The sequence below is a fragment of the Gopherus evgoodei genome, chromosome 11 (assembly GCF_007399415.2).
Source record: "Gopherus evgoodei ecotype Sinaloan lineage chromosome 11, rGopEvg1_v1.p, whole genome shotgun sequence".
Lineage (NCBI taxonomy): Eukaryota > Metazoa > Chordata > Testudines > Testudinidae > Gopherus > Gopherus evgoodei.
Genome location: NC_044332.1, coordinates 1,264,809 through 1,289,114, shown reverse-complemented (window position 1 = coordinate 1,289,114; position 24,306 = coordinate 1,264,809). Strand labels below are relative to the sequence as shown.

Below are 24,306 nucleotides of genomic sequence, written 5' to 3'. Positions count from 1 at the left end.
CCGGGGAGCTGTCAGGCACCGGATCCTAACGGCCCTCGTGGGACCGGGATCGACGGTGCCGACGTCATCGGTGCCGCAGCAGGCGTCGGTGCCGGGCGATCTGACTTAGACGAGCTCTCTGGCTGCGGTGCCGCTGGCACGGAAGCAGCAGGAGCAGTAGCTCAACCACGGCGCGTGCCGGGGAGCCGTCAGGCACCGGATTCTACGGCCCTTGTGGGACCGGGATCGACGGTGCCGACGTCGTCGATGCCTCAGCAGGTGTCGGTGCCGGGCGATCCGACTTAGACGAGCTCTCTGGCTGCAGTGCCGCTGGCACAGAAGCAGCAGGAGCAGGAGCTCAACCACGGCGCGTGCCGGGGAGCCGTCAGGCACCGGATTCTACGGCCCTCGTGGGACCGGGATCGACGGTGCCGACGTCGTCGGTGCCGGGCGATCCGTCTTAGATGAGCTCTCTGGCTGCGATGCCGTTGGCACGGAAGCAGCCGGAGCAGTAAGCTCTACCACGGCGCGTGCCGGGGAGCTGCCAGGCACCGGATTCCGTGGCCCTGGGGGACTGGAAACGACGGTGCCGATGTCATCGGTGCCTCTGCAGGTGTCGGTGCCGGGTAATCCCACTTAGACGAGCTCCCTGGCTGCGATGCAGGTGGCACGGAAGCAGCAGAAGCAGGGGTCTGGACCACGGCGCGTGCCGGGGAGCCATCAGGCACCAGCAGGAATCGTAGGCTCTCTCGACCTCGGAAAAAGAGAGCGGTGCCGAGCCGATATCGGTGCCGGCGACGGCCGGTGCCGAAAGGCCTTGGTAGTATCGGCGGGGTCCGGTGCCGAGGAGGCGCTTCTTCCCGCCACTTGATCATCGCTCGGCGCCCCAGGTGGAGGGGTAAGTGAAAGTCCCACACCGTTTTGTTCTCGGCTTAAAAGCCTTGCAAATGGGAAACTTAGCTGTCAAGCGTGATTCCCTGAGGCACTTGAAACAGGAGTCGTGTGGATCTCCCTTCGGCCGCGGCTTCTGGCAGGCCGAGCCCATTCTAAAACCCGGTGAGCCCCGCATGGGCTCCGGGACCGGGTTCATGGCAGGGGCTACTTCCTGAAGCCCGCTAACTAAACTAACCATGTTAGCAAAGAAAAAAACGTATAACTATACAAATATATAAATAAAAGGGTAATAACTGCGTAACTATATACGAGAAATACGAGTAGCTAGGGAAGTGGAGGTCAGCTAAGCCGCGCTCCACTGTTCCAACGACCGACACGGGCGGTAAGAAGGAACTGAGGAGCGGGTGGGCCGGCAGAGGTATATATCGAGCGCCATGGTGGCGCCACTCTAGGGGGCGACCTGCCGGCCCACTGAGTTGCTAGGGTAAAAGTTTTCCGACGAATGTGCACGCGCGGCGCGTACACCTAACTGGAATGGAGCAATCACTCGAAGAAGAACTGTAGTTACTGTAGGAGTTCAGTCTGGTGAGACGCTAACCATTCTCAGTTCCCATAGAAGTCAATGGAAGTTCAGGATACACAGTGCCTAACAAAGGTTGGTTGACCTTTGCAGAATGGACAATCCACAAGAAAAAAAATATACTGTTCTGTTTTGTCTAAAAAGACCCTAACACCATTTCTCTTCCTCAGTCTCTTAAGTCTCGGTGTGTGCATTTCAGGACAAAGCAGGACATTTCATAGTATTCAAACTTCTCAAAAGTCAAGGGACAACATGAAAAGCAAAAGCAAAAGAATCAGAATACAGGAATAGTAGTAACTGGGAACCTATATCGCTAATCATGTAAATCTGAAGAACCATATTAAACAAAACTTCAACAAATATAAGAGTTTCTGACAAACTGCAATGGGTGTTGGAGAGGTTACAAAAGACCACCACACCTTAGGCCTAGCAAAAACAATAAAAGATTAGCTGTCAGTGGATATTCTGAGCCCACGTCCAGACTAACCCGCGGCATCGGCGGGTTAAAATCGATTGCTCGGGGATCGATATATCGCATCTAGTCTGGACGCGATGTATCAATCCCCGAGCGCGCTTACATCGATTCCGGAACTCCATCAACCCGAACGGAGTTCCGGAATCGACATGGAGAGCAGCGGACATCGATGCCGCGCCGTCTGGATGGGTGAGTACCTTGATTTTAGAAATTCGACTTCAGTTACGTTATTCACGTAGTTGAAGTTGCGTATCTAAAATCGATTTTAATACCCTAGTCTGGACGTGGCCTGTGACTTCACTACAATAGGCAGCAATTGTTTTAGCTCACTGCATGGCACCTCAGCAGCTATATTACATTTGAAAGAGTCATCCTCGCTTTAGGAAAACATCACCACTATTTTCTCAACAGCTGCAAACAGGACTTGTACACTCAGACCTTCATAAACAAATCTCAATGAATGGAAAAAAGAAGTTGCTATTAAATTCTTAGACAAGGTATATTACACAATGGAAGAAAAAAGTCATGAGAGCACTAAACTACTAACTTTTCAGTTAAAACGAGAGACAGTATTTGAGATACATTTTAGAGTACAATCTTGCAACCAGATTGAGAACAGGGCAGAAATAATTATAAACTGCATCTCCAAGGAGTCTGAAGCAGAACAATTTCATGCAGAAACCAATGGCCAAGAAACAGCAACAGATCAATCTGGCCCTACAAAATACATTAGAACAGAACTTTGAGAGACGGGATACACGAATGACATGCTGTTAGTATTTACTGTTTCACAAACTGAGTTTTCCAGAAATTCTTCTTCAGAAATGATTCATGCCCACAGTATGTGTTTTTTCTGAGGCAATATCAGTTTATATGGGGATTTGACCTTGTTTGTTTAAAAAGGAGGAAAAGGCTATGCTTATGTCTTAATTTTAAAGTAACATCATCAAATGAAGTATGTGAAGTGCACAAAAGAATATAAAAGAATCTATTGCCCAAGATGTCATGATGCAGCTGAAGTCATTGAAGACAGAAAAATGACACTAAAAATAACCTACTGTGGTTACATATGTATTCTCTGAATGACTCCATATTAAACTTTGTCAGTGTACAAGTCAAACTGCCAGCACTGAATGTTTAACCTGGAATTAAAGAGTCAAGCTGTGTTCTTTTAGCCTCTTATGTCACACTTATGTTGGATTCCAGTTCTTGTAATCAGAACTGCACTGTGATGGACTTCGTATTTCAACTAAGAAAATTTAATCAAATTTAATAAAAGTTGGAAGGTATGACATGGCAGTTTTAAGTTACAAATACAATTAAGGCAGCATTTTTACAGGCCCCAAAATCTGAAAGCTCACTTGCAGGGTTTTTTAAATAGAGTATCAGTGCACCAGAAAACCAAAGAAAAAATTCAACGGTACTTGTATACATTGTACTGTGTTGCCAAAAAGGAATATCAATACTGATGTACAAAGAGGACCAATATCTGTACTTTGGAGGATGAAGTGCTAGTGCAGTATCAATTACTCATCTAAAATAACTCTTATTATAAATCAGAAACCATGCTTTTGCAGATTTAGTTTGTTAGTTTAAAAAAAAAGAAGAATTGGCTTGGTGGTGCTGGGGAGGGGAGGGATAGCTCAGTGGTTTGAGCATTGGCCTGCTAAACCCAGGGTTGTGAGTTCAATCCTTGAGGGGGCCACTTAGGGATCTGGGGCAAAATCAGTACTTGGTCCTGCTAGTGAAAGCAGGGGGCTGGACTTGATGACCTTTCAGAGTCCCTTCCAGCTCTATGAGAGAGGTATATCTCCATATATTAGAATTCCCATTCCTTAACAGCCCAATCCTGGCAACTGCTATTCCCTGTTTTAAGGACTACTCCCATAGCTGAATGAAACAAATTATAGGGGAGTCACATCTTACACAGGTGTTAGGTTCTGAAGTCAGTGCGTAAGGCAAAAATCACATATAGTCAAATGCTCATTGAGTGGAATGACAGGCAGAATCACCCACACTACAGGTACAGTATTTAAATTGTAATTTTTCTTTGCTTTGTTTTGCCAAGCATGTATAGTTAAAATCACATAAGTTAAATGCACCTATGATGCAACTCCACTGTAATCATTTGCACTTTATTCTGTGCTCTTCAGGGTTCTTACCTACCCAACAGCAGTCTTATCCAGAACACCTTAAAACATGGTCTGGAGACACGGAAACGCAGGGAGAAAAAGGAGGTGAATCATCTTGATGAAGACAGTGACGTGGTAGAGATGAGCATGGAAAGAGCTACTACAGGAGTCCTTCGTACATGAGGACAGTGTCAGAGCAGAAAGGTCAGGTGGCAGATGAAAGTGACCAAGCAAAGAGTTGGCAGAAAACAAGGTAGTGGGATGGGACGGCATTCTCAAGGCATAGGGTGATAAAGTGGAGAACTTTAGGACCAGAGATAAGATTACTTGAAGGCTGCAGAAAGGAACAAGAAGCCATGAGAAAACTGAGGACAATAGGGAGCAGTGGAGAAGGATTAATTCAAGGGATCATCAGTTAGAGGGGGGCAGACACAGTCAGGGTCCCTTATTCTCTCGAAGGCTGAGGTGTATGGGACTAGAGTTGGAAGAATTGCCAAGTGAAGGGAAACTGGCACAACAAATGGTGCCAGTTCTGGCTTTAGAATAATTGGTGAAATCCTGGGCAGCAGAGCACACTAAGATACAGCATCAGAGTTAACTGGACATCAGCACAGTAATGGGCCTTCCAGAGGTCACTTAGCGAGTGAGAGTAGTAATGCAGCAAGTGACGGTAAGGGGACAGTACAATTTAGTCCCCAACACCCCTGTCCCACTTCATCTCTTGGGGACCTAAGGACTCCATGACAGGTTCTCTTGCCTTTATAATACTCCAGCTTGGGGATAGTTTATTACATAAAAAAACATAAAAAATCTGGGGGGGTCCCCCAAACATAGTCCATTTGACATACCCAGCACATTTAGTCCTTAAAAGCCCATAACATCTAGTTCACCGACATAACGTGTCACACTCCAACATCTTCATCGTACCAGGGCTCTTCTTTGGTCCTCTTCTGTTCTTCTGCCAAGATGGTCATTCCAGCCCTACCAGATGGAGTGCAACTCTGCTTTCCCCAGGGGGAAACCCTGCAGCCTTTCTGCTGTGAGTTACTCCTCTGCAGAGAAGCACCCATCACTCTCCCTGTTCAGTTCATTTCTCCTCTCAGACAGGCCAGCAGTCATGCCTTTCCACTGCTTCCATGGCCCTCAGCCTTCCAGCTCTCCCAAATGGACATATCAGCAGATCATAGCCACTCTGCTGTTCTGCCTTCAGCCCTTTCTGAGCCTCAGTCTGGCTTGGGAATGTCAGCTGGCAAACTTGTTACTCTCCTGTCATAAGCCTTCCTTCAGCAACCTCCTACAAGCACGGAGACATCAGTGGGTTAGCCCCTCCACTGCTCCCTTGCTTTCATCCCTCTCCAGCTCTCAGGCTTGGCTCTCAGGCTTGTAAATCAGCAGGCAACCCCATCTGCTGCCTTCAGCGACCTCCTCCCTCTTTGGTACTCCCTGATCCTTTACAGTCCCAGGTAATGCACTGCCCTCTTAACTGCCCAAGCTGGGAGCACTTGTAATGGCACAAGGGAGCTGGACCTGCTTCATTTAAAGGGGAAAGACACCCAGTGACAACAGCCAGAATTTGTTATGGGGAAAAGGGGGTAGTTTAAGGAGAGCAAAGGACAGACAACAGAACTATAGAGTTGATGGAAGGGGAGGAGCTAAGAGACAGAAGCAGAGGTCTGACAGAGGCAGCCAAGTCAAAGAGACTCAGATTCACATCACGGAAAGACTAAAGACTCAAGGTGTATGACAGGCAGGAGAAAGGGAGAGTTTTCAGTATTGACAGGGAATTAAGAAATGGAGAGATGGAGGAAGCAGCAGTGTTTGGTGAAAACAGGATGATAATATGCTCAATTTTGAAATTTAATTTTAACATTTAAAATAACCTTTGAGATGTGGGGCTCTAACGTTTGTCCTACAGGTTCTTTAGAATTTTTTAAAGCAAACAAGAGAAAGTATTTATTTTCACAGTAAAAATCCTAAAGCCAAGATGATGGCTAGGATGGAATAGAGAGGAAAAATAAATTCAAGCATCAAAGCCAGAGTGAGAAACTGAGGAAGGCCAGGGGAGAGAGTTTTTAAATAAAAGATGTGGGAGACACGGGAAGTAGCTAGAAAGAACAGGAAGGAACCAGTTCTCACCCTAAGAACTGTATCTGCGGGTTTCAGAAGCAGTGAAATGTAAATGCCCTGGTTTTCAAGATAAATTGAGATTCCAGAATTTTTTTCCAAATGAAGAACTAGAGAAAAGGGCCACGTAAAGGGTCACAGTGAGCCTCTGAGGCTAGTGAAATCTGTAAGGAAACGCGGGACCCACGGAGACAAGGACAGAGCTTTGTCACAGTATATATCTAGGAACAAAGAATGTAGTCCATACTTACAGGATGGGGGACTGGGAAGCAGTGACTTTAAAAAAGATTTGAGCATTGTGGTAGATAATGACCTGAACATGTGTGCGTAGTGCGATGCTGTGGCCAAAAGAGCTAATGTGATTCTGGGATGTATAAATAGGGGAATCTCAAATAGGAGCAGACAGGTTATTTTCTCTCTATTTGGCACTGATGTAACTGCTGCTGGAATACTGTGTCCAGCTGTGGTGCACACAATTCAAGAAAGATTCTGATGAATTGAAGAGGGTTCAGATAAGAGTTGTAAGATCAACTAAAGGATTAGAAAAAGACGGTTACTCACCTTTGTAACTGTTGTTCTTCGAGATGTGTTGCTCATATCCATTCCAATTAGGTGTGTGTGCGCCGCATGAACGTCTGTCGGAAGATTTTTACCCTAGCAACACTCGATGGGTCGGCTGGACGCCCCCTGGCATGGCGCCGCTAGGGCACCAAATATATACCCCTGCCGACCCATCCACTCCTCAGTTCCTTCTTGCCGGCTACTTCGATAGTGGGGAAGGAAGGCGGATTTTGGAATGGATATGAGCAACACATCTCGAAGAACAAGTTACAAAGGTGAGTAACCGTCTTTTCTTCTTCGAGTGCTTGCTCATATCCATTCCAATTAGGTGAATCCCAAGCCTTACCTAGGCGGTGGGGTCGGAGTGAGATACTGCAGCGTGTAGAACCGCAGAGCCGAAGGCTGCGTCCTCTCTGGATTATTGCACCAGGGCATAATGGGAAGTGAAGGTATGTACTGAAGACCACGAAGCTGCTTGACATATCTCCTGGATGAGTACTCGAGCTAGGAAGGCGGCCGATGAGGCCTGAGCCCTGGTATGGAAGGTGGTCTTACCATGGCAGGCTTGCCTGTCGATTGGATAACCCGCACTGGTGGTGCCGGGGGTTGAGGCAGGGCGGGCTCCGTTAATGCAAAAAGTTCCTTCGCCGTAGCAAATGTCTCTGGCGTAGTGGGAACGGGAAGCTCTACCGAGGCATGCGCTGGGGAGCTGTCATGCACCGGACTTGATGGCTCTTGCACAGCTGGAATCAACGGTGCGGAGATTGTCGGTGCTGCGGCAGTTAGTGGTGCCGGGCAGCTCGACTTAGATTGCTGCTCACACTGCGATGCAGATAGTGGGGCCGCAGGAGCTTTAAGCTTCTTGGCACGCGGGGAGAGGGAGCGGTGCCAGGCCGGTTTCTGGGCCGGTGACAGCTGGTGCCGAGCTGTCTTTGCGGTGCCGATGAGGCACTTCTCCCCGGCACAGACTGTCTGGCAGCCGGTACCGAAGGTGGAGAAGTGAGTGCTGCCTCCATTAGGAGCTGCTTAAGGCGAAAGTCCCACTCCTTTTTCGTCCGCAGCTTGAACAATTTGCAGATCCGGCACTTGTCTGCAAGGTGGGATTCCCCCAAGCACTTGAGGCAGGAGTTGTGAGGGTCTCCCGTGGGCATTGGCCGACAGCAGGCCGAGCACGGTTTGAAACCCGGTGAGCCAGGCATGGGCCTGGGCACCGGGAGAGGGAAAGGGCTAATCCCCGACCCTCTGAACTATATACACTAACTACGTTTACAAAAATCTATTAACTAGAACTACAGAGAATAAACTATATACACAATAAGTATTAGAACGAGCGAAAAGCTAGGGAGGTGGAGATCAGCTAAGCTGCGCTCCACTGTTTCAACAACTGACATGGGCGGTAAGAAGGAACTGAGGAGCGGACGGGTCGGCAGGGGTATAGATTCGGTACCATAGCGGCGCCACGCTAGGGGGCGCCCAGCCGATCCACCGAGTGTTGCTAGGGTAAAAATCTTCCGACGGACGTGCACGCGGCGCGCACACACCTAATTGGAATGGATATGAGCAAGCACTCGAAGAAGAAACCTGCCTTACAGTGATAGACTCAAGGAGTTCAATTTATTTAGCTTAACAAAGAGAAGATTAAGGGGAGACTTGATCATAGTCTATAAATAGCTACATGGGGAACAAATATTTAATAATGGGCTCTTCAGTCTCGCAGAGAAAGGTATTACATGATCCAATGGTTGGAAGTTGAAACTAGATAAATTCAAAATAGAAAAAAATGTAAATTTAATTGAGAGAGTAACCATCATTGGAACAATTTACCAACGGTGTGAGGGATTGTGGGCCTTGAACCCGGGCCCATGGGTCCCCAGGCAGTGCTCAAGCCACGACCGGGAACGAGCAGCTCACCTGAGTAACCAGAATCATAGAATATCAGGGTTGGAAGGGACCTCAGGAGGTCATCTAGTCCAACCCCCTGCTCAAAGCAGGACCAACCCCAACTAAATCATCCCAGCCAGGGCTTTTGTCAAGCCTGACCTTAAAAACCTCTAAGGAAGGAGATTCCACCACCTCCCTAGGGAACCCATTCCAGTGCTTCACCACCCTCCTAGTGAAAAAGTTTTTCCTAATATCCAGCCTAAACCTCCCCCACTGCAACTTGAGACCATTACTCCTTGTTCTGACATTGGGTACCACTGAGAACAGTCTAGAGCCATCCTCTTTGGAACCCCCTTTCAGGTAGTTGAAAGCAGCTATCAAATCCCCGCTCATTCTTCTCTTCTGCAGACTAAACAATCCCAGTTCCCTCAGCCTCTCCTCATAAGTCATGTGCTCCAGCCCCCTAATCATATTTGTTGCCTTCCGCTGGACTCTTTCCAATTTTTCCACATCCTTCTTGTAGTGTGGGGCCCCAAACTAGACACACCACTCCAGATGAGGCCTCACCAATGTTGAATAGAGGGGAATGATCACATCCCTCGATTTGCTGGCAATGCCTCTACTTATACAGCCCAAAATGCCATTAGTCTTCTTGGCAACAAGGGCACACTGTTGATTCATATCCAGCTTCTTGTCCACTGTAACCCCTAGGTCCTTTTCTGCAGAACTGCTGCCTAGTCATTCAGTCTCTAGTCTGTAACAGTGCATGGGATTCTTCCATCCTAAGTGTAGGACTCCGCACTTGTCCTTGTTGAACCTCATCAGGTTTCTTTTGGCTCAGTCCTCTAATTTGTCTAGGTCCCTCTGTATCCTATCCCTACCCTCCAGCCTATCTACCACACCTCCAAGTTTAGAGAAGGGAACCAGCGAAGTGGTAGCTTACAGAGAAGGTCCTGCTCTTGAAGCTCCCTATTGGGGGAAACATCCAGCACCCCCAATAGGCTGAGGAGCTCGATATAAACCAGGAAGTAACACAGGAAGTTGAACAAGCAACTAGAGGAATCCATGGCTGGCTGCTACTATGTGGCTGGCTCTTGCTTACTTGACTCCTGAGCCCTGCATTCCTGCCTGTTCTGGTCCCTGCTTTATCTCAAACTCTGATCTACTGCCAGTTCCTACTTTCCTGCCTTTCTCCAGGTCTCTGTTCCTATGCCTTACCCCTGACACTGTCTCAGGCTCTGATCCCTGAGCTGACCACTAAGATTAACTGCTACCCAACTGCTAGACCTGACCACCTACCTTCCGGTCACAGATAATGGTCATGGTGGATTCTCCATCACTGACAATTTTAAAATCAAGATTGGATGGTTTTCTAAAAGATCTGCTACAGGAATTATTTTGGGGAAGTTTATGGCTTGTGTTATACAGAAGGTCAGACTAGATGATCACAGTGGTCTTTCTGCCACTGGGACCTATGAATCTATTAATCTTAGTCTAAATTACTCTCAGGTTGACTGGCAGGACTCATGCCAAAAATGATCAGTAATGACCTTGTCACAGAGCTGACATTATAAGTCAATGGTTAACTATTTCCCACCAGACCTGGTTGAAGGTGGATCCTACAGTGGGCACCTTTAAACTGCCTACCATTCTGAAATATTCTACCAGTTCTAGCTGAAAGTCTATAAGAGAGATGAGGACTACTACTAGAAATGGTAGAATCTCTCATAATGGAAGAAACGTTTTTAAGTACTTCGCAACTGTATCTCAAGCATTATTCAAAGACACTAATATTTGTTTGCTAACAAATGGCTCCTGCTTTGTCATTTTTCAGCTCAAATAGGGTGGTAGGTACAGTTGCCCAATGTTGAATAGAATGAAAATCATCACGACATAGGAACTTATGGCCTGCTTCCTCTGAGTGCATCTTTTAGCCATAAGGTTACTAGCAGCTGGCTGAGTCATATGTTTAGCTAAAAATATGACTCAGCCAGCTGCTAGTAATGCCATTCCATTCAATGAGGTCATGATGCCATCAGTGGCAAGAAATGCTCAAAATTAGTTTTACACAGTTGGGAAGGGTTGAATTTATCTGGAGGCTGAGGTACTTAAATCCCTTTGGGACATTAGGGAAGAGCATTTAGCTACTTTGTATGAACCTTCATGTCAGTAGTGAGAATCATGCCTCAAAACTTGGACACCTTCATCTTGAAACCGTAATGAAAATCATAATCCTTTGAGATGTAAAAGAATTGAAATAGCCATTGTAGAACTAGTATGGAAGAAGAGCGTTCAAAGCTAATTTGTTCTTTTCTTTTCTATCAGTCTTAATCTTATGGCTAAAAGATGCACTGGTAGAACTCACCAATGGAAAAGGTTCTAATAGGAACCATCAAATTAAATTTAACACTTGTTGATAGAATTACATGGACTTGACAGCTACTTGGATCCCATCATGATTTTGGTTAACAACTGACATCGTTAATGGAAAATGAGACAAAAACTGAAATATCTCCTCAATGTCTCTCTCTGCTCCTACTCCTTAACAATCCTGACTTCAAAAGATCTAGCCATACAAAAGTGCTCATAGTAGACTGAACCAAATGTAATAGAACAAAATTAACCTAGTTTTATACCAGGAAAAATACAGGAACATGGAGAAGATGGTGAAATTCATGCACAAAACCGTTCCTCTCACCTCTTTCCTCACATATGCCATTATGCCTACTGTGTATGGTATAAAAATAATGAAGAGTCTGGCGGCACCTTAAAGACTAACAGATTTATTTGGGCATAAGCTTTCATGGGTAAAAAATCCACTTCTTCAGATGCATGGAGTGAAAATTACAGATGCAGGCCTAAATATACTGACACATGAAGAGAAGGGAGTTACCTTCAAGTGGAGAACCAGTGTTGACAGGGCCAATTCAATCAGGGTGGATGTGGTCCACTCCCAATCATTGATGAGGAGGTGTCAATACCAAGAGAGGGAAAATTGCTTTTGTAGTGAGCCAGCCACTCCCAGTCCCTATTCAAGCCCAAATTAATGGTGTTAAATTTGCAAATTGATTGTAGCTTCGCAGTTTCTCTTTGAAGTCTGTTTCTGAAGTTTTTTTTGTTGAAGGAGGGCTACTTTTAAATCTGTTATAGAATGTCCACGGAGATTAAAGTGTTCCTCTATTGGCTTTTTTATGTTACCATTCCTAATCTCTGATTTGTGTCCGTTTATTCTTTTACGTAGAGACTGTCTGGTCTGGTCAATGTACATGGCAGAGGGGCATTGCTGGCACATGATAGCATATATCACATTAGTAGATGTGCATGTGAATGAGCCCCTGTCAGGGTTCCCTCTCCAATTTGGGGATCCAGTTTAGGTTAAAAACTCTTGTACCTTGGATTAGGTAATGCTGTCACCAACAAGTGATTAGACAAAACTCAGGGAAAGGACCAGTTGGAGTTCCTACTGCCCCCTAATATCCCCCCAATCCCTACACCCCCTTTCCTGGGGAGGCTTGAGAATAAACAAGATGAGCACAAACCAACTTTGGACTTTTTTAGGACACTAAAAAATCCAAACTTTATTAGAAAGAAACATGGTAAAAGCAGCACCTCTGTAAAATTAGAATGGAAGATAATCTCACAGGGCAAACAGCTTCAAAACACAAGAGAATTTCCCTCTGGGCATAACTTTAAAGTTACAAAAAGAAAACCAGGAATACACCTCTCTCTCAGCACAGATAAAATCACAAGCCAAAATAAAAGTAAGCTAACACACTCCCTTCCTATTACTTACTAATTCTAATTGAGTTGGATTGCTTGCTTTCTTGATCTGTCTCCAGCAAGTACCCAGAAAAGACAAAACAAAGCCCACCCCCACCCCAATTAGAAAGTCTCTTGTACCCTTATTGGTCCTCTTGACCAGGTGCCAGCTAGGATACCTGTGCTTCTTAACCCTTTACAGGTAAAAGGATTTTGTGCCTCTGGCCAGGACGGATTTTATAGTACTGTATACAGGAAGGTTGTTACCCTTCCCTTTATATTTATGACAGCCCCTGATGGTATGGCTCATGTGGTTGGGTCCTCTGATGGTGTCGCTAGAGTAGATATGGGGACAGAGTAGATAACGGGGTTTGTTACAGGGATTGGTTCCTGGGTTAGTGTTTCTGTGATGTGGTGTGTAGTTGCTGGTGAGTATTTGCTTCAGGTTGGGGGCTGTCTGTAAGCGAGGACTGGCCTGCCTCCCAAGGTCTGTGAGAGTGAGGGATTGTTTTCCAGCATAGGTTGTAGATTGCTGATGATGTGCTGGAGAGGTTTTAGCTGGGGGCTGTACGTGATGGCCAGTGGTGTTCTGTTATTTTCCATGTTGGACCTGTCCTGTAGTAGGTGACTTCTGGGTACCTGTCTCGCTCTGTCAATGTGTTTCCTCACTTCCCCAGGTGGGTATTGTAGTTTTAAGAATGCTTGATAAAGATCTTGTAGGTGTTTGTATCTGTTTGAGGGATTGGAGCAAATTTGGTTGTATCTTAGGGCTTGGCTGTAGACAATGGATTGTGTGATGCGTCTTGGATGGAAGCTGGATGCATGAAGGTAAGTATAGCAGTCAGTAGGTTTCCAGTATATGGTGGTGTTTATATGACCATGACTTATTTGCACTGTAGTGTCCAGGAAGTGGATCTCTTGTGTGGACTGGTCCAGGCGGAGTGGAAATTGTTGAAATCCAGGTGGAATTCCTCAAGGGCCTCCTTCCCATGGGTCCATATGATGAAGATGTCATCAATGTAGCGCAAGCAGAGGAGGGGCACTAGGGGACGAGAGCTGAGGAAGCGTTTTGCTAAGTCAGCCATAAAAATGTTGGCGTACTGTGGGGCTATGTGGGTACCCATAGCAGTGCTTCTGACTTGAAAGTACAAGTTGTCCCCAAATCTGAAATGGTTGTGGGTTAGGACAAAGTCACAAAGTTCAGCCAGCAGGTGTGCTGTGGCCTCATCAGGGATACTGTTCCTGACAGCTTGTAGTCCATCCTCGTGTGGAATAATGATGTAAAGAGGTAGAGTAGCAGATAGAATAACCCTGGTCAGGGCTCTGGGGGTGTGTCTGTGTAGATCTGTTCCTGTGCTATAGCAGGGAGTTTCTTGAGCAGATTGTGTAGTTTCTTTTGGTAGTCCTTGGTATTCCTCCTTCATGTGTCAATATTTTTATGCCTGCATCTGTAATTTTCACTCCATGCATCTGAAGAAGTGAGTTTTTATCCATGAAAGCTTATGTCCAAATAAATCTGTTAGTCCTTAATGTGCCACCAGACTCCTCGTTGTTTTTGTGGATACAGACTAACACGGCTAACCCTCTGACACCTGCTTATTCTTGCAAACATAGAACTGCCTGCTCACACAGCATAGGAAAAAAATGCTAATATTTAATTTGCCTGCATAAGTAAAAAGTCATACAACTGAATTTGAGGAGGCAGACTAAAATTGGTATTAAAAGACTCATAGCCCTTAAGACATACTCTATTTCTAATTCCATTAGAGAAATCCAAATTAAACCCTATCTAGAGCTACTTCCTCCTTGGTTGGGTCTAGGCAATTAACCTAGGCTTGTGTCCTTTTCCTGGAAGGGCTGCAGTTAGTAAAGGTTCTTGGTGTTCGTGTACAGGCTACACTCAAAGAGAGGTTCTGTTATTTTGCCACACCTATGCCTAGTATCCAGCTTCTCTACACCCTCTTTGTGTTTGGTAACAGCCCCTCTGTGGGCCTCTAATCATGGCTTCTAGAAATTAATGAAAATTTACCGCTTTCCTCTTTATTCTGAGAATATCAGGGCACAAAGAACAAAACGGAAGTGGAAAAGCTGAATAAGCACAGACAAAAATATCACAGTATTGACTCCATTCCATGAGTCTTCTAAGACCAAGTGGATCACCAACATTCTCCCACATTTAGGTAGAAATCTGAGCAGTCTCATTCCCCCCTCCCCTCCTTACTTCCATCTATAAAAGCAAGCAGAGTTCATTCCTCCCATTTGGGGTCTGATTCTTTCACTTGTAGTTGGGTATTAGGTTGTTTCTCCTGCTCCTCCTGGTGATTGCTAATACTTATCTCTGAAAATCTGTATGTTTGTTAGTGTTCCATCGTTTTTATAATCACAGTACTAGTAATGTTAAAACTGGTATTCCTTATACTAACATTTATTTTCTTTGGCCTTTCCCTCTTTCTGCTTCTTTTGTGATAAAACTTGTTTGAAACTATGAAATTAGAAACTCTTTTCCAGCTACACAGGATGACAGCAGTTTATTTATATGTCAGAGTAATGTGCAAAAAATATAATGGAACTAGCTGACAAAAATATTGTTCTAAAGTTCTATGGTGTACAGAACAATAAGTACCAAATAGAGTGACAGCTGTCATACTAATTTATTATACATGATTTGCATTAAAATTCTGATGCTGTAGGGCTTTACAAAAACAACAATTTAAATGATTGAAAAACATGACTAAGAACACTGCGGGCGGAGACTATATTAGATGCAGTAAAGTGTTAGAATATAATTGGACACTCCATCTATAAACTAGCTTTTTAGGCAAAACTTTTGCAAGAAAAAACATGTGTATGTTAGTCCCAAACATTTTCTTAATCTTCCATATGTCACGAAAATGGTGCATTGAATACACGAAGGACCGATATCCATATATTTTCACAGACATAGTCTTTAAATAGAGCTTAACTAAAGAGAAAACAGGACACCCAGAGAGGATTTCCCAAAGCTTGCTATAAATGTTGGAGGAACAGGATGCATTTGGAAACACAAATAGCATCTAAGTCAAAGTCTTCCACAGCAGCAGAACAGATACAGATTTATTGTACAATTGCCCTGCCTAGTGTTTACCTGTAGCGTTTAAATTTCAAAGTAGATTGGTCTGCTCCTATTTAAAGTTTTGTCATATGGGCCAATACTAAAAGAAGTGCTGTTCTTCTCTGAGAAATGACTGAAAAAACAGCATAGGATGTTTAATATTTATTCTCTCTCTTTGATTTACGTAATAAAGGATTTTCTTTTTAATTTCTGTCAGACTTGCAAACTCAACCCCGGACTCCAAGTCAAGCTAAAATTCTCCTTCTCATGTAGTATCTTCTGTAATAAAAGTTTAACAAGTTATATGAAGCTCTCAGTCACACCTGGGTAACCCCTTTAACCTTCATTGGGTTTGCATGGGTGTAACTGATTGGAACTTAGTAAAGAGTTCTATTGCTGAGTACAAGGAATACAACCCACTCACACTCTCTTCTCTATGCTGGGTCATGCAGTACTAACAGGAGCAAGAATAAATAATGCAAAACAAATCAGGTAAAATTAGGTCTTCTTTTCTATCTGCTCTTGCCTTAATTGTGCCAGAAAAATGAATCCAGAAGCCCTGTGGATATGAGTGTGATGTCCAGGAGGACCAAACTTAGATTTTTCAACAAAACATGCAAACTGTAGGAGTGAACCAAAGATCCAACTTGATTTACTGGACTTGTGCTAACCCAATACCAATCATGTGTGCAACTTTGGGACATTTCATCCTAAGAGAGCTGTAGTTCAACACTATTAAGACAGCATTCCCCATCTTGACACTTCAGATTATTTTGGCTCCAAATGGGGAAGCTAACTGAAGCACAATTACCTTACTATATATAGGAGTTAATAGTATTGGAATAATGTAATGGCACTATACTTAAAACAAATGTCTCACTTATCATGATCAGACCATATAAATAAATGCATGCCAGAAAGGGCACAACAATTCACTAGTGGAGGGGGCAGTCTGGGGTGACCAGATGCCCTGATTTTATAGGGACAGTCCCGATATTTTTATATAGGTGTCTATTGCTTCCCACTCCAACCCAATTTTTCACACTTGCTATCTGGTCATCCTAGGGCAGTCCACTGCAGGTGAACAGCAATTGAAATATGGCAGTTAATCAGAGCACAGAGATTAACATATTTGCAACATGGTTGCTGTAAAAGAATCATAACATGATTATGGAAATCACTGCACATTTTTGGCTGGTGGTTGTTAGCCAATCAGAGAGCATGGATTTGCATGGTATATACAGAGAGAGAAATAGCCATGTAGGTTGGCAGCTTTCAAAAGAAGCTGAAGTGAGTTCTGTACACAACTCCTTTGTTCAAATGCACCTCTGCTTTTAGACTCAGGGTTTACAGCCAGAAGGGACAACCAGATCATTTAGTCTGACCACCACTGTATCACAGGCCATCACCACCAAACTGAGACCAAAGTTTTACAGCCCACAGGAAACTAGACTATTATGCGCCACAGGAGGGATCGAGGTGCAACAGAGCTTGAGATGATTGAGTGAAACATACCCAGTTAATTTTTGGCAAATGATCTGAGCCCACATGCTGCAGAGGAAGGCAAAACACCCTCAAGATCACTGCCAATCTGATGTCAGGGAGAATTCCTTCCTGATACCACACCTGGCGATCAGTTAAGACCCTGATCATGTGAAAAATAACCAGCCAGCCAAGCACCTCAAAGAGAGAATGCCCATCTGAGAGCCCTGGCCCTCCCTGTCCAATGTCCCATCTCCAGCTGTGGCCAACTCTGACACTTCACTGGAAGAAGATATATGACATGGGGGAAGAAAAATCCCTTCCCGACCTCTGCAGATAGCCTGCTGAAATCCTGAAGCATAAGTTTTCCCCCCCATTTCCTCTCCCCTCAAAAAAATCAAAAAGAGCGCTTTAAATAGGGATGTTTAAAATTAAATCAGTAATTTTCAAGTTCCCTATTTAAAAGGTAATTTAAAGTCATAGCACTGTGTGCTCAGTCCTTCCCAGCATGGCTGTTAGTGAAATCGAGGGGAGCTCATCAGGGTGTGTTTACTCAGAGCTTTACGCTGCTGAGGTTAGAAGCCAACACTCCATGTTGGCTGTAGGCATAAGATGTGGAGTTGATGAAAGCAGCCAAACAAAACAGATATTTGAATAATGTATAGCTGAGAAATAACTGGCCCCTCAATCAAAACACAGGGAAGAGCACAGCTGAGAAACAACCACACACAGGTGTGAGCCAGTAACTGTACTGTAAATCCTCATGCTTTGACTGGCAGAGATGATTATTTTTTGCATAATATCATAGACACAACAAAAAAGCCCCTAAAATAGTATTAAGAAATATGCATTTTTCTCATTCAATGAAACACTTATTGATCGAAGAAGACAAATCTGTTTTAATTTTGCACTTGTGAGGATGACAAACTCACAAATTTCACGTAAATTATGCTTCCATGTGAAGTTTTTATAATTCTTAATAAAAAATTTCTGCCTGGTCAAACTAAACATAACTCAAATTCTAACACTTTCATTAATTCTACAGTCTACAGAGGTAGAGGTGTTAAAAAAAAAAGAAGGATTACACGTTAAAAACCATCACCCATGATTTTAGTTAACATTTACTCCTTTTACAAAAGGACAGACTGCCACAGTAAAGATATTTAGGATGCAAGACAGAACATTAATATTGGATTTACCTGTTTTTCGGAGTGGAAAGTCATCTTTGGAATCGTACATCCCCAGGACAGGGTGATTGTAGGTGCCCGATATTCCACTTTGGGGGGGAGAACTCTGGTCAAGAGAACTGTGCTGAGTTTTCCTATATAGGAAGGAGTAGAAAGAGAAAGTGGAAACTTTACAAAAGTTATGTGTAAGAGAAGATTAATCTATACTATCTTCTCTGTTTATATTAAATGATCCTGTACTGACATTCAAAGCAGAGAATGCCCATTACTGACAATGAGAGTTAACCCTGGACAATGCGGTCAGAGGAAAAGAAGGTTATTCAACTTCTGAAGTAACTAGAGTTCTTTGAGACATGTCCCCCTGTAGGTGCTCAACTTCAGGCGTGCACCTCTGCCTTTGCTCAAAGATTTCTGGTAGCAGTGCCCTACACATCCTCATGCCCTGCAACGAGGCTATAAAGGGCTGTATGGGTGAACCACCCTGAATTTCTTCCCACAGAAAAACTCTGAGTCAGAGGGGAAGGAGTGCAGCTAGAGGAACACCTATAGGGGGACACATCCGGAAGAACTCCAGTTACTGCACAAGGTGAGTAACCTCTCCTTCTTCGAGTAGTGTCCCTGCAGGTGCTCCATTTCAGGTGACTTCTGAATAGTAACCCCTTTAAAGAAGATGGGCGATTCAGAACAGAGTCCAGCACTAAGGAGAGAACTATGTTACTGAACTGCATGCACCATGGTCTACACTACAGCTTTCAGCAACTGGGACTTTCTTGAGCAGGGCTAGATACCATGACTGTAATCTAGTAGAACATGCAGTAACTCACAGGGGAGGCTGAGCATCAGCCAAGCCATACCAGGTAATAATACATCCAGAGATCTACTTAGACAGTCTCTGCATGGAGACAGTGGATCCTCCAGACCTATCTGCAATAGAAATAAAGTCTAGGGAAGCTCTGAAACGGTCTGGTTCTGTCCAAGTAAAAGGCTAATGTCCTATTAACAACTAGTATATGGAAGATGGCTTCCAGTGTAGTCTGGTGTGGCTTAGGAAAGAAAACTGAAAGGAGAATAGATGCTAAGTGAACCTCGATTGAACTCGTATAGACCTGATGTCTTCAATTCCAACAGGTAATCTAAGATTGTGGAAAGACAACTGAATAGGTGACAGGTGACAGCAGTTACACCAAAGATGATACCTTCTCCATTTCTGAAAGTAAGTGTGTCTTGTAGGGTCCTTGCTGTTATTTAACAGCACATGTTTTACTTCTGATGAACGGGATGCTTCTAGTCCCAAGAAACATTGAGGAACTATGCTTGGAGTTGCAGAATGTTCAGACTGGGGAGAAGTCTTCTACCTGCATTCTGATTCAACAGTCAAGAACTGATCAGGAGCCTCCACAGAGGATGAGAGGAGAGTCTGATGAGGTAAGGAAACCAAACTTATCTTGGCCAGGCTGGTGCAATCCAAGCGACCCTGGCTTGGTCTGACTTGATCTTGCTAAGAGCCTTTAAAAGCAATGGAGTTGGTAGATATGCATACCACAAAAAAAATAAAATAAAATAAAATAAAATTCTTTGTCCATGTAATGGGAAAGGTGTCTCCTAGAGGTTCTGGATTGAGTTATCCTTTGGAACAGAATATTCTGCAGTTTGTGTTGGCTACAGTGATGAAAAAGTCAACATCTGGAAACCCCCAGCTAGGAATATTTATTTAAAGACTAAAGAGTCCAATTCACATTTGTAATTTAGGGAAAACATTCTGCTGAGGTAGTATGCCATAAGTGTTTTGTCTACGTGGGACATAAAAAACTGAAATGGCCATCTCACTAGCTATGCACCAATTCCAAAGCTTTATCACTTTGCAGAGTGAGGGGGAATGCGCTCCACCCTGACTACTGATATATACACAACCTATGTTGTCTGTGATGATCTTGAATGTTTTTGATTAGGGGAAGAAAGTGAAGGCAAACATTTCTGACAGTCCTTAACTCCAGCAGATTGACATGCAAGTCTTGGTTTTGCTTTGACCTTTTGCCTTGGGCTGTGTGAGGACTCATATGTGCTCACCCTCCCAAGAGGGAATTGTCTGATATTATCATGACCATAAGATGATTCTGGATTAATGGGATTCCTGCACAAACCTTGAAAGGATCCTTCCACCAGGTGAGTGATTGCAGGATCCAACTGGTTATGGACACCTGTTTGTTCAGACTGTTTGTGTTGGGCACAAACTGTCCTGTGCCACCCTTGGAGACATCAACAATGTAATCTGGTGTTCTGTGTTACCAAAAATGCAAGATGCTGCATTGCCCAGAAGCAGTGGATATATCCTTGCTTTTGATCATGAGAGGATTTCCTGAAGAGAGATGGGGAAATGGGATGGGATGGAGGCAAACAATCATATAACCAGATTTAATGGCTTCCCATACTCACCTGTCTAATGTTTTAGTCTCCCAGGCATGTTAGTATACATAAAGTGTTGAAACTGAGGAAAATGGGTGGAATGGTACAGCTAAGAACTCTCACTATTGGGTGGTTTAGACTCTGCACAAAACCATCAGAACTGGTGTTTGGAAGATGCTGATAGCTGGGAGGAAGCAGCTGATGTAGTCACTGGCTTCTTTTTAGAAAAATCCTAGCCAGTGGGGCTCAGATGGTCTATGGAAGGTGGAAAAACTGAGCAGGACAAGATCTTTGAGCCGACTGAGACGTGCTACATTTCCTTTTATTTGCAGGTGTGTTTATGTGCAAAGATCTAAGTGTACTCTGAGTCCTTTAGGGTATGATGTGAGCCTGGTCCCTTCTGACCCTGGAATCTATGAATCTATGAATCTGTGGAGACTGCAAAGATGTTGTGGCCACTAAATGTCCTCAACAGCCAATTGTATTTCCCACAGGAAACTAGACAACTGAAGCCAGAAAGTTTGTCTCATCACTGCTGTGGTGGAAATAGACCAGACTGCAGTGTTGTCTTTTAAGCTTCACTTGATGCAGACATCTTCACCAAGAGCAGACCGACCTTTACTTTGGAGTTAAACTGACCTCAGTGTTCCTACTGTAAATAGTCAATAAAAGCATTAAACTTCTCATAGATCAGGCAGTCATATTTCAACCTCAGGGTGTGGCGATTTGCTATCCTGAACTGTAACATTGTCAAAGAGTAGCTTTTATGACCAAGAAGGTCCAAACGCTTCAGGTCCTTGTTATATGGAGTAGATATTTGAGCATGCTATCTCCCCCTTTCATTAACTGCATCTACAACCAGAGAATTTGGTGGCTGGTATGAAAAAAACCTTGGATTTCATCACCAGGATGTAGTATGTTTTATTGGCACACTTGCCTGTAGGGGTGCCATTGCTGGAGTTTGGAGTTTGCCAGAGGGTCTTGGCTAGCTCTAAAAGTACTTAATCAGCAGTGCCACTCATGCTGAAGTAGAAGTACGCAATATGTCCATAAGCTTGTGATGTGAATCTGTACCTCTTCCAGGAGAATCTGAAGAATATCCACCACCCACTTCAACAGGTTCTGGAACTGACAAAAGTCATCAGCTAGTGGTGGTGGTGCTGGTGGTATTACTGCCTCATCAAGTATCAGAGGGGTAGCCGTGTTAGTCTGGATCTGTAAAAGCAGCAAAGTCTTGTGGCCCCTTATAGACCAACAGACGTATTGGAGCATGAGCTTTCGTGAAAGCTCATGCTCCAATACATCTGTCAGTCTATAAGGTGCCACAGGACTCCTTGCTGCTTTTACTGCCTCATCAGGTGATGATGAAGAGATATTTGTAAGGGAGTGACCTTTTCCGCCCTCACCTCTTGCTGCTCACAGGTCTCCTCTGCTGATTCAGAGTGGAGGGGAGAGGTAGACCGCACTGGAGAAAGAGCTTTTATGTTTCTTATGAAACTGAATCGGGACCCCTCAAAACTGCTGGTGGTACACTGCCCATGGGTCCCAATAAGGCTAATGAGAAGGACTAGAAGGCATGGGGGAAGATACCCATCAGTGGTTGTCTCAAGTATCAACAAGCAGAGGTCATGTATCTTGCCTGCCTGGCATATGAAGAGGAGAATAACATCTCCTCAAGTAAACTGGAGCACTTTGAGCCAAAAGCTAAGTCTGAACACTCTTCCACATATTGTACAGAAGGTGACAACCCTACTTCCTGAATAGTAGAAGTTGGGGAAGTGGTAGGTCTCACTACAACATGTGTGGTCAGTGACCAAGCAGATCTCAATACGGAGAGATGTCCAGATGTTGCAAGGAGAGGACACACTGACTCTTTCGGTAACAGGAGATCTTTTAGGGTAACATGTGGTACCAGGAGCACAACAGATTTTGGAATGGGCACCAAGGTTGTTCTCGATGTCTTCGTCTGAGACATTGATTATGGCAGAGAGGGTACCGCAGATTCCTATGATGCCAGACTCTTACTATCATGGGCTCTGTTGACAGCAGTCTTCGGTACCATGCCCTTTACCACCGAAATATGGAACTTCACTGAAGTCTTGAAATGCTTCACTGTATCCCAAGTGCTCAGAGCCTCATTAGCAATCCTTTTGGGGCCTGAGGTCTCTGGTGACCAAATCCTCTGAGAAGGAAGTTTCTACTGTGCTCCTCTAATCTCCTTCCTTAGTCTTTGAGTGGGAAACCCTCAGTACTGCAGTAGTGGTTATAGGTACCTCCCTCATGGAGAAGGTTAGGAGGCTGGGGTCTCCGCAGTTTTCATCATGGAAGCTCTTGGTGACAGTGATCTTGACACAGACAGAGCACTTACAGAGGTATAGAGTCCCTGTAACAGAAAGATTCTCTGTACCTAGGTCCAAAGATGGTTTTAAGGTATGCTCATCATTAGTAGTCTATACTTAATTTCTGTTTTCACAGAATCTTCCCTTAAAAGAAGTGGAAATCTTGCACTTGTTGGGGATATGCGAGTCTTCCGAGTAACAAATACACTGAGAATGCCCATCGCTGATGGGCCCCACTTTTCTACAGGAGAGGCATCCTTTAAAGTCAGCATCCCAGATACAATTAAGTATCCCACAAACCACTCATGAATTAACACTATACGCTATTCTAACTCTAGAGAGAGGACGGGCACACACTAAACTGGCCGATGGCAATTGAGAAGAAACTGAGAATGGTTCACGCTCGCATTCATATATAGTCTCGGTATGGGGCACAAGGATGTGTAAGGTGCATCCGTGAGCCAAACAGGCACTGCTATCAAAAATATCTGATCAAAGGCACAGTGTGCATGCATACCTGAAGTGAGACACCCACATGGACACTAGTCGAAGAAGAATCTCGGTCCTTTTTCTTATTTATATTCTAATGTCTTTTTGCATCGTTCCAGTTTCCTTTTTCCTAGACATCCATCTGAAACTACACTGAAGAGAAAATTTAAGAACTCAGGCACTGATATTGCAAGGCAACTAAGCACATGCAAATCTTTAAGCATGGGAATAGTCCCAGAAAATAAAGCCTAAATTCAGCAAGGTTTTTAACCAGGTGTGCAACTTTAAGCGTATGCTTAAGTACTATGCTGAATTGGGGTCTTACTTCGTGGGACTACTCAGATTCTTAAAGTTAAGAATATGCTTAAGCACTCTGCTCAAAGGCTGAGTTAGTTATCACTTCTCCCACCGACGGTTCTTTGTTGAACTGGAACCCAAACTGGAGAATAAATATGACAGTAAAATTAGAAGAAAAACATTAGCCACCATCTGTAGACTTTACTAACAGCAGCAGTGCTGGATAGCTGGTGTCCTCGAGATTGCTTTAAGCACATACTTAGGCCTTGACTGAGAAAAGTACTTGAGTATTTTGCAAGGTTGGAACCAAATTGTTCAATATCTTTCAGAATCAATCCCGAAAACTGGTAATTTACAGTTTTGTTTTTATTTGTTTTATTTTGTTGGCTTTGTGTTTTGTTTCAGAAGGCTGTTGGGTGTAAATTATGCCAAATTTGTTAAAGATATTCAATTAATTATTTCCCCAAGCCTTCTGCATGTATGCTGGATGAATCTGATGTGTATCATGTTTGCTAATTGATTTGTGTGAAATTTATAGGCTGATTTTGCAGTCTGACCAGGATACAATTTTGGAAATCTCCAGATTTTCAATATTAATAGTCTGGAGAATTTAACAAAATAAATCCTTTTAGC

General features: G+C 44.0%; 1 protein-coding gene across 4 annotated transcripts in view; it reads right to left on the bottom strand.

Moving 5' to 3' along the window:
• The window catches only part of HDAC4 (histone deacetylase 4), a 450,554-nt gene that overhangs the window by 143,804 nt on the left and 282,444 nt on the right, over positions 1–24,306 (bottom strand). For all 4 annotated transcript variants that reach the window (XM_030579819.1, XM_030579818.1, XM_030579820.1 and 1 more), the window contains one exon: positions 18,158–18,279. In XM_030579819.1, coding sequence (XP_030435679.1) covers positions 18,158–18,279 — 122 coding nt within the window. The remainder of the gene's footprint in view (positions 1–18,157; positions 18,280–24,306) is intronic.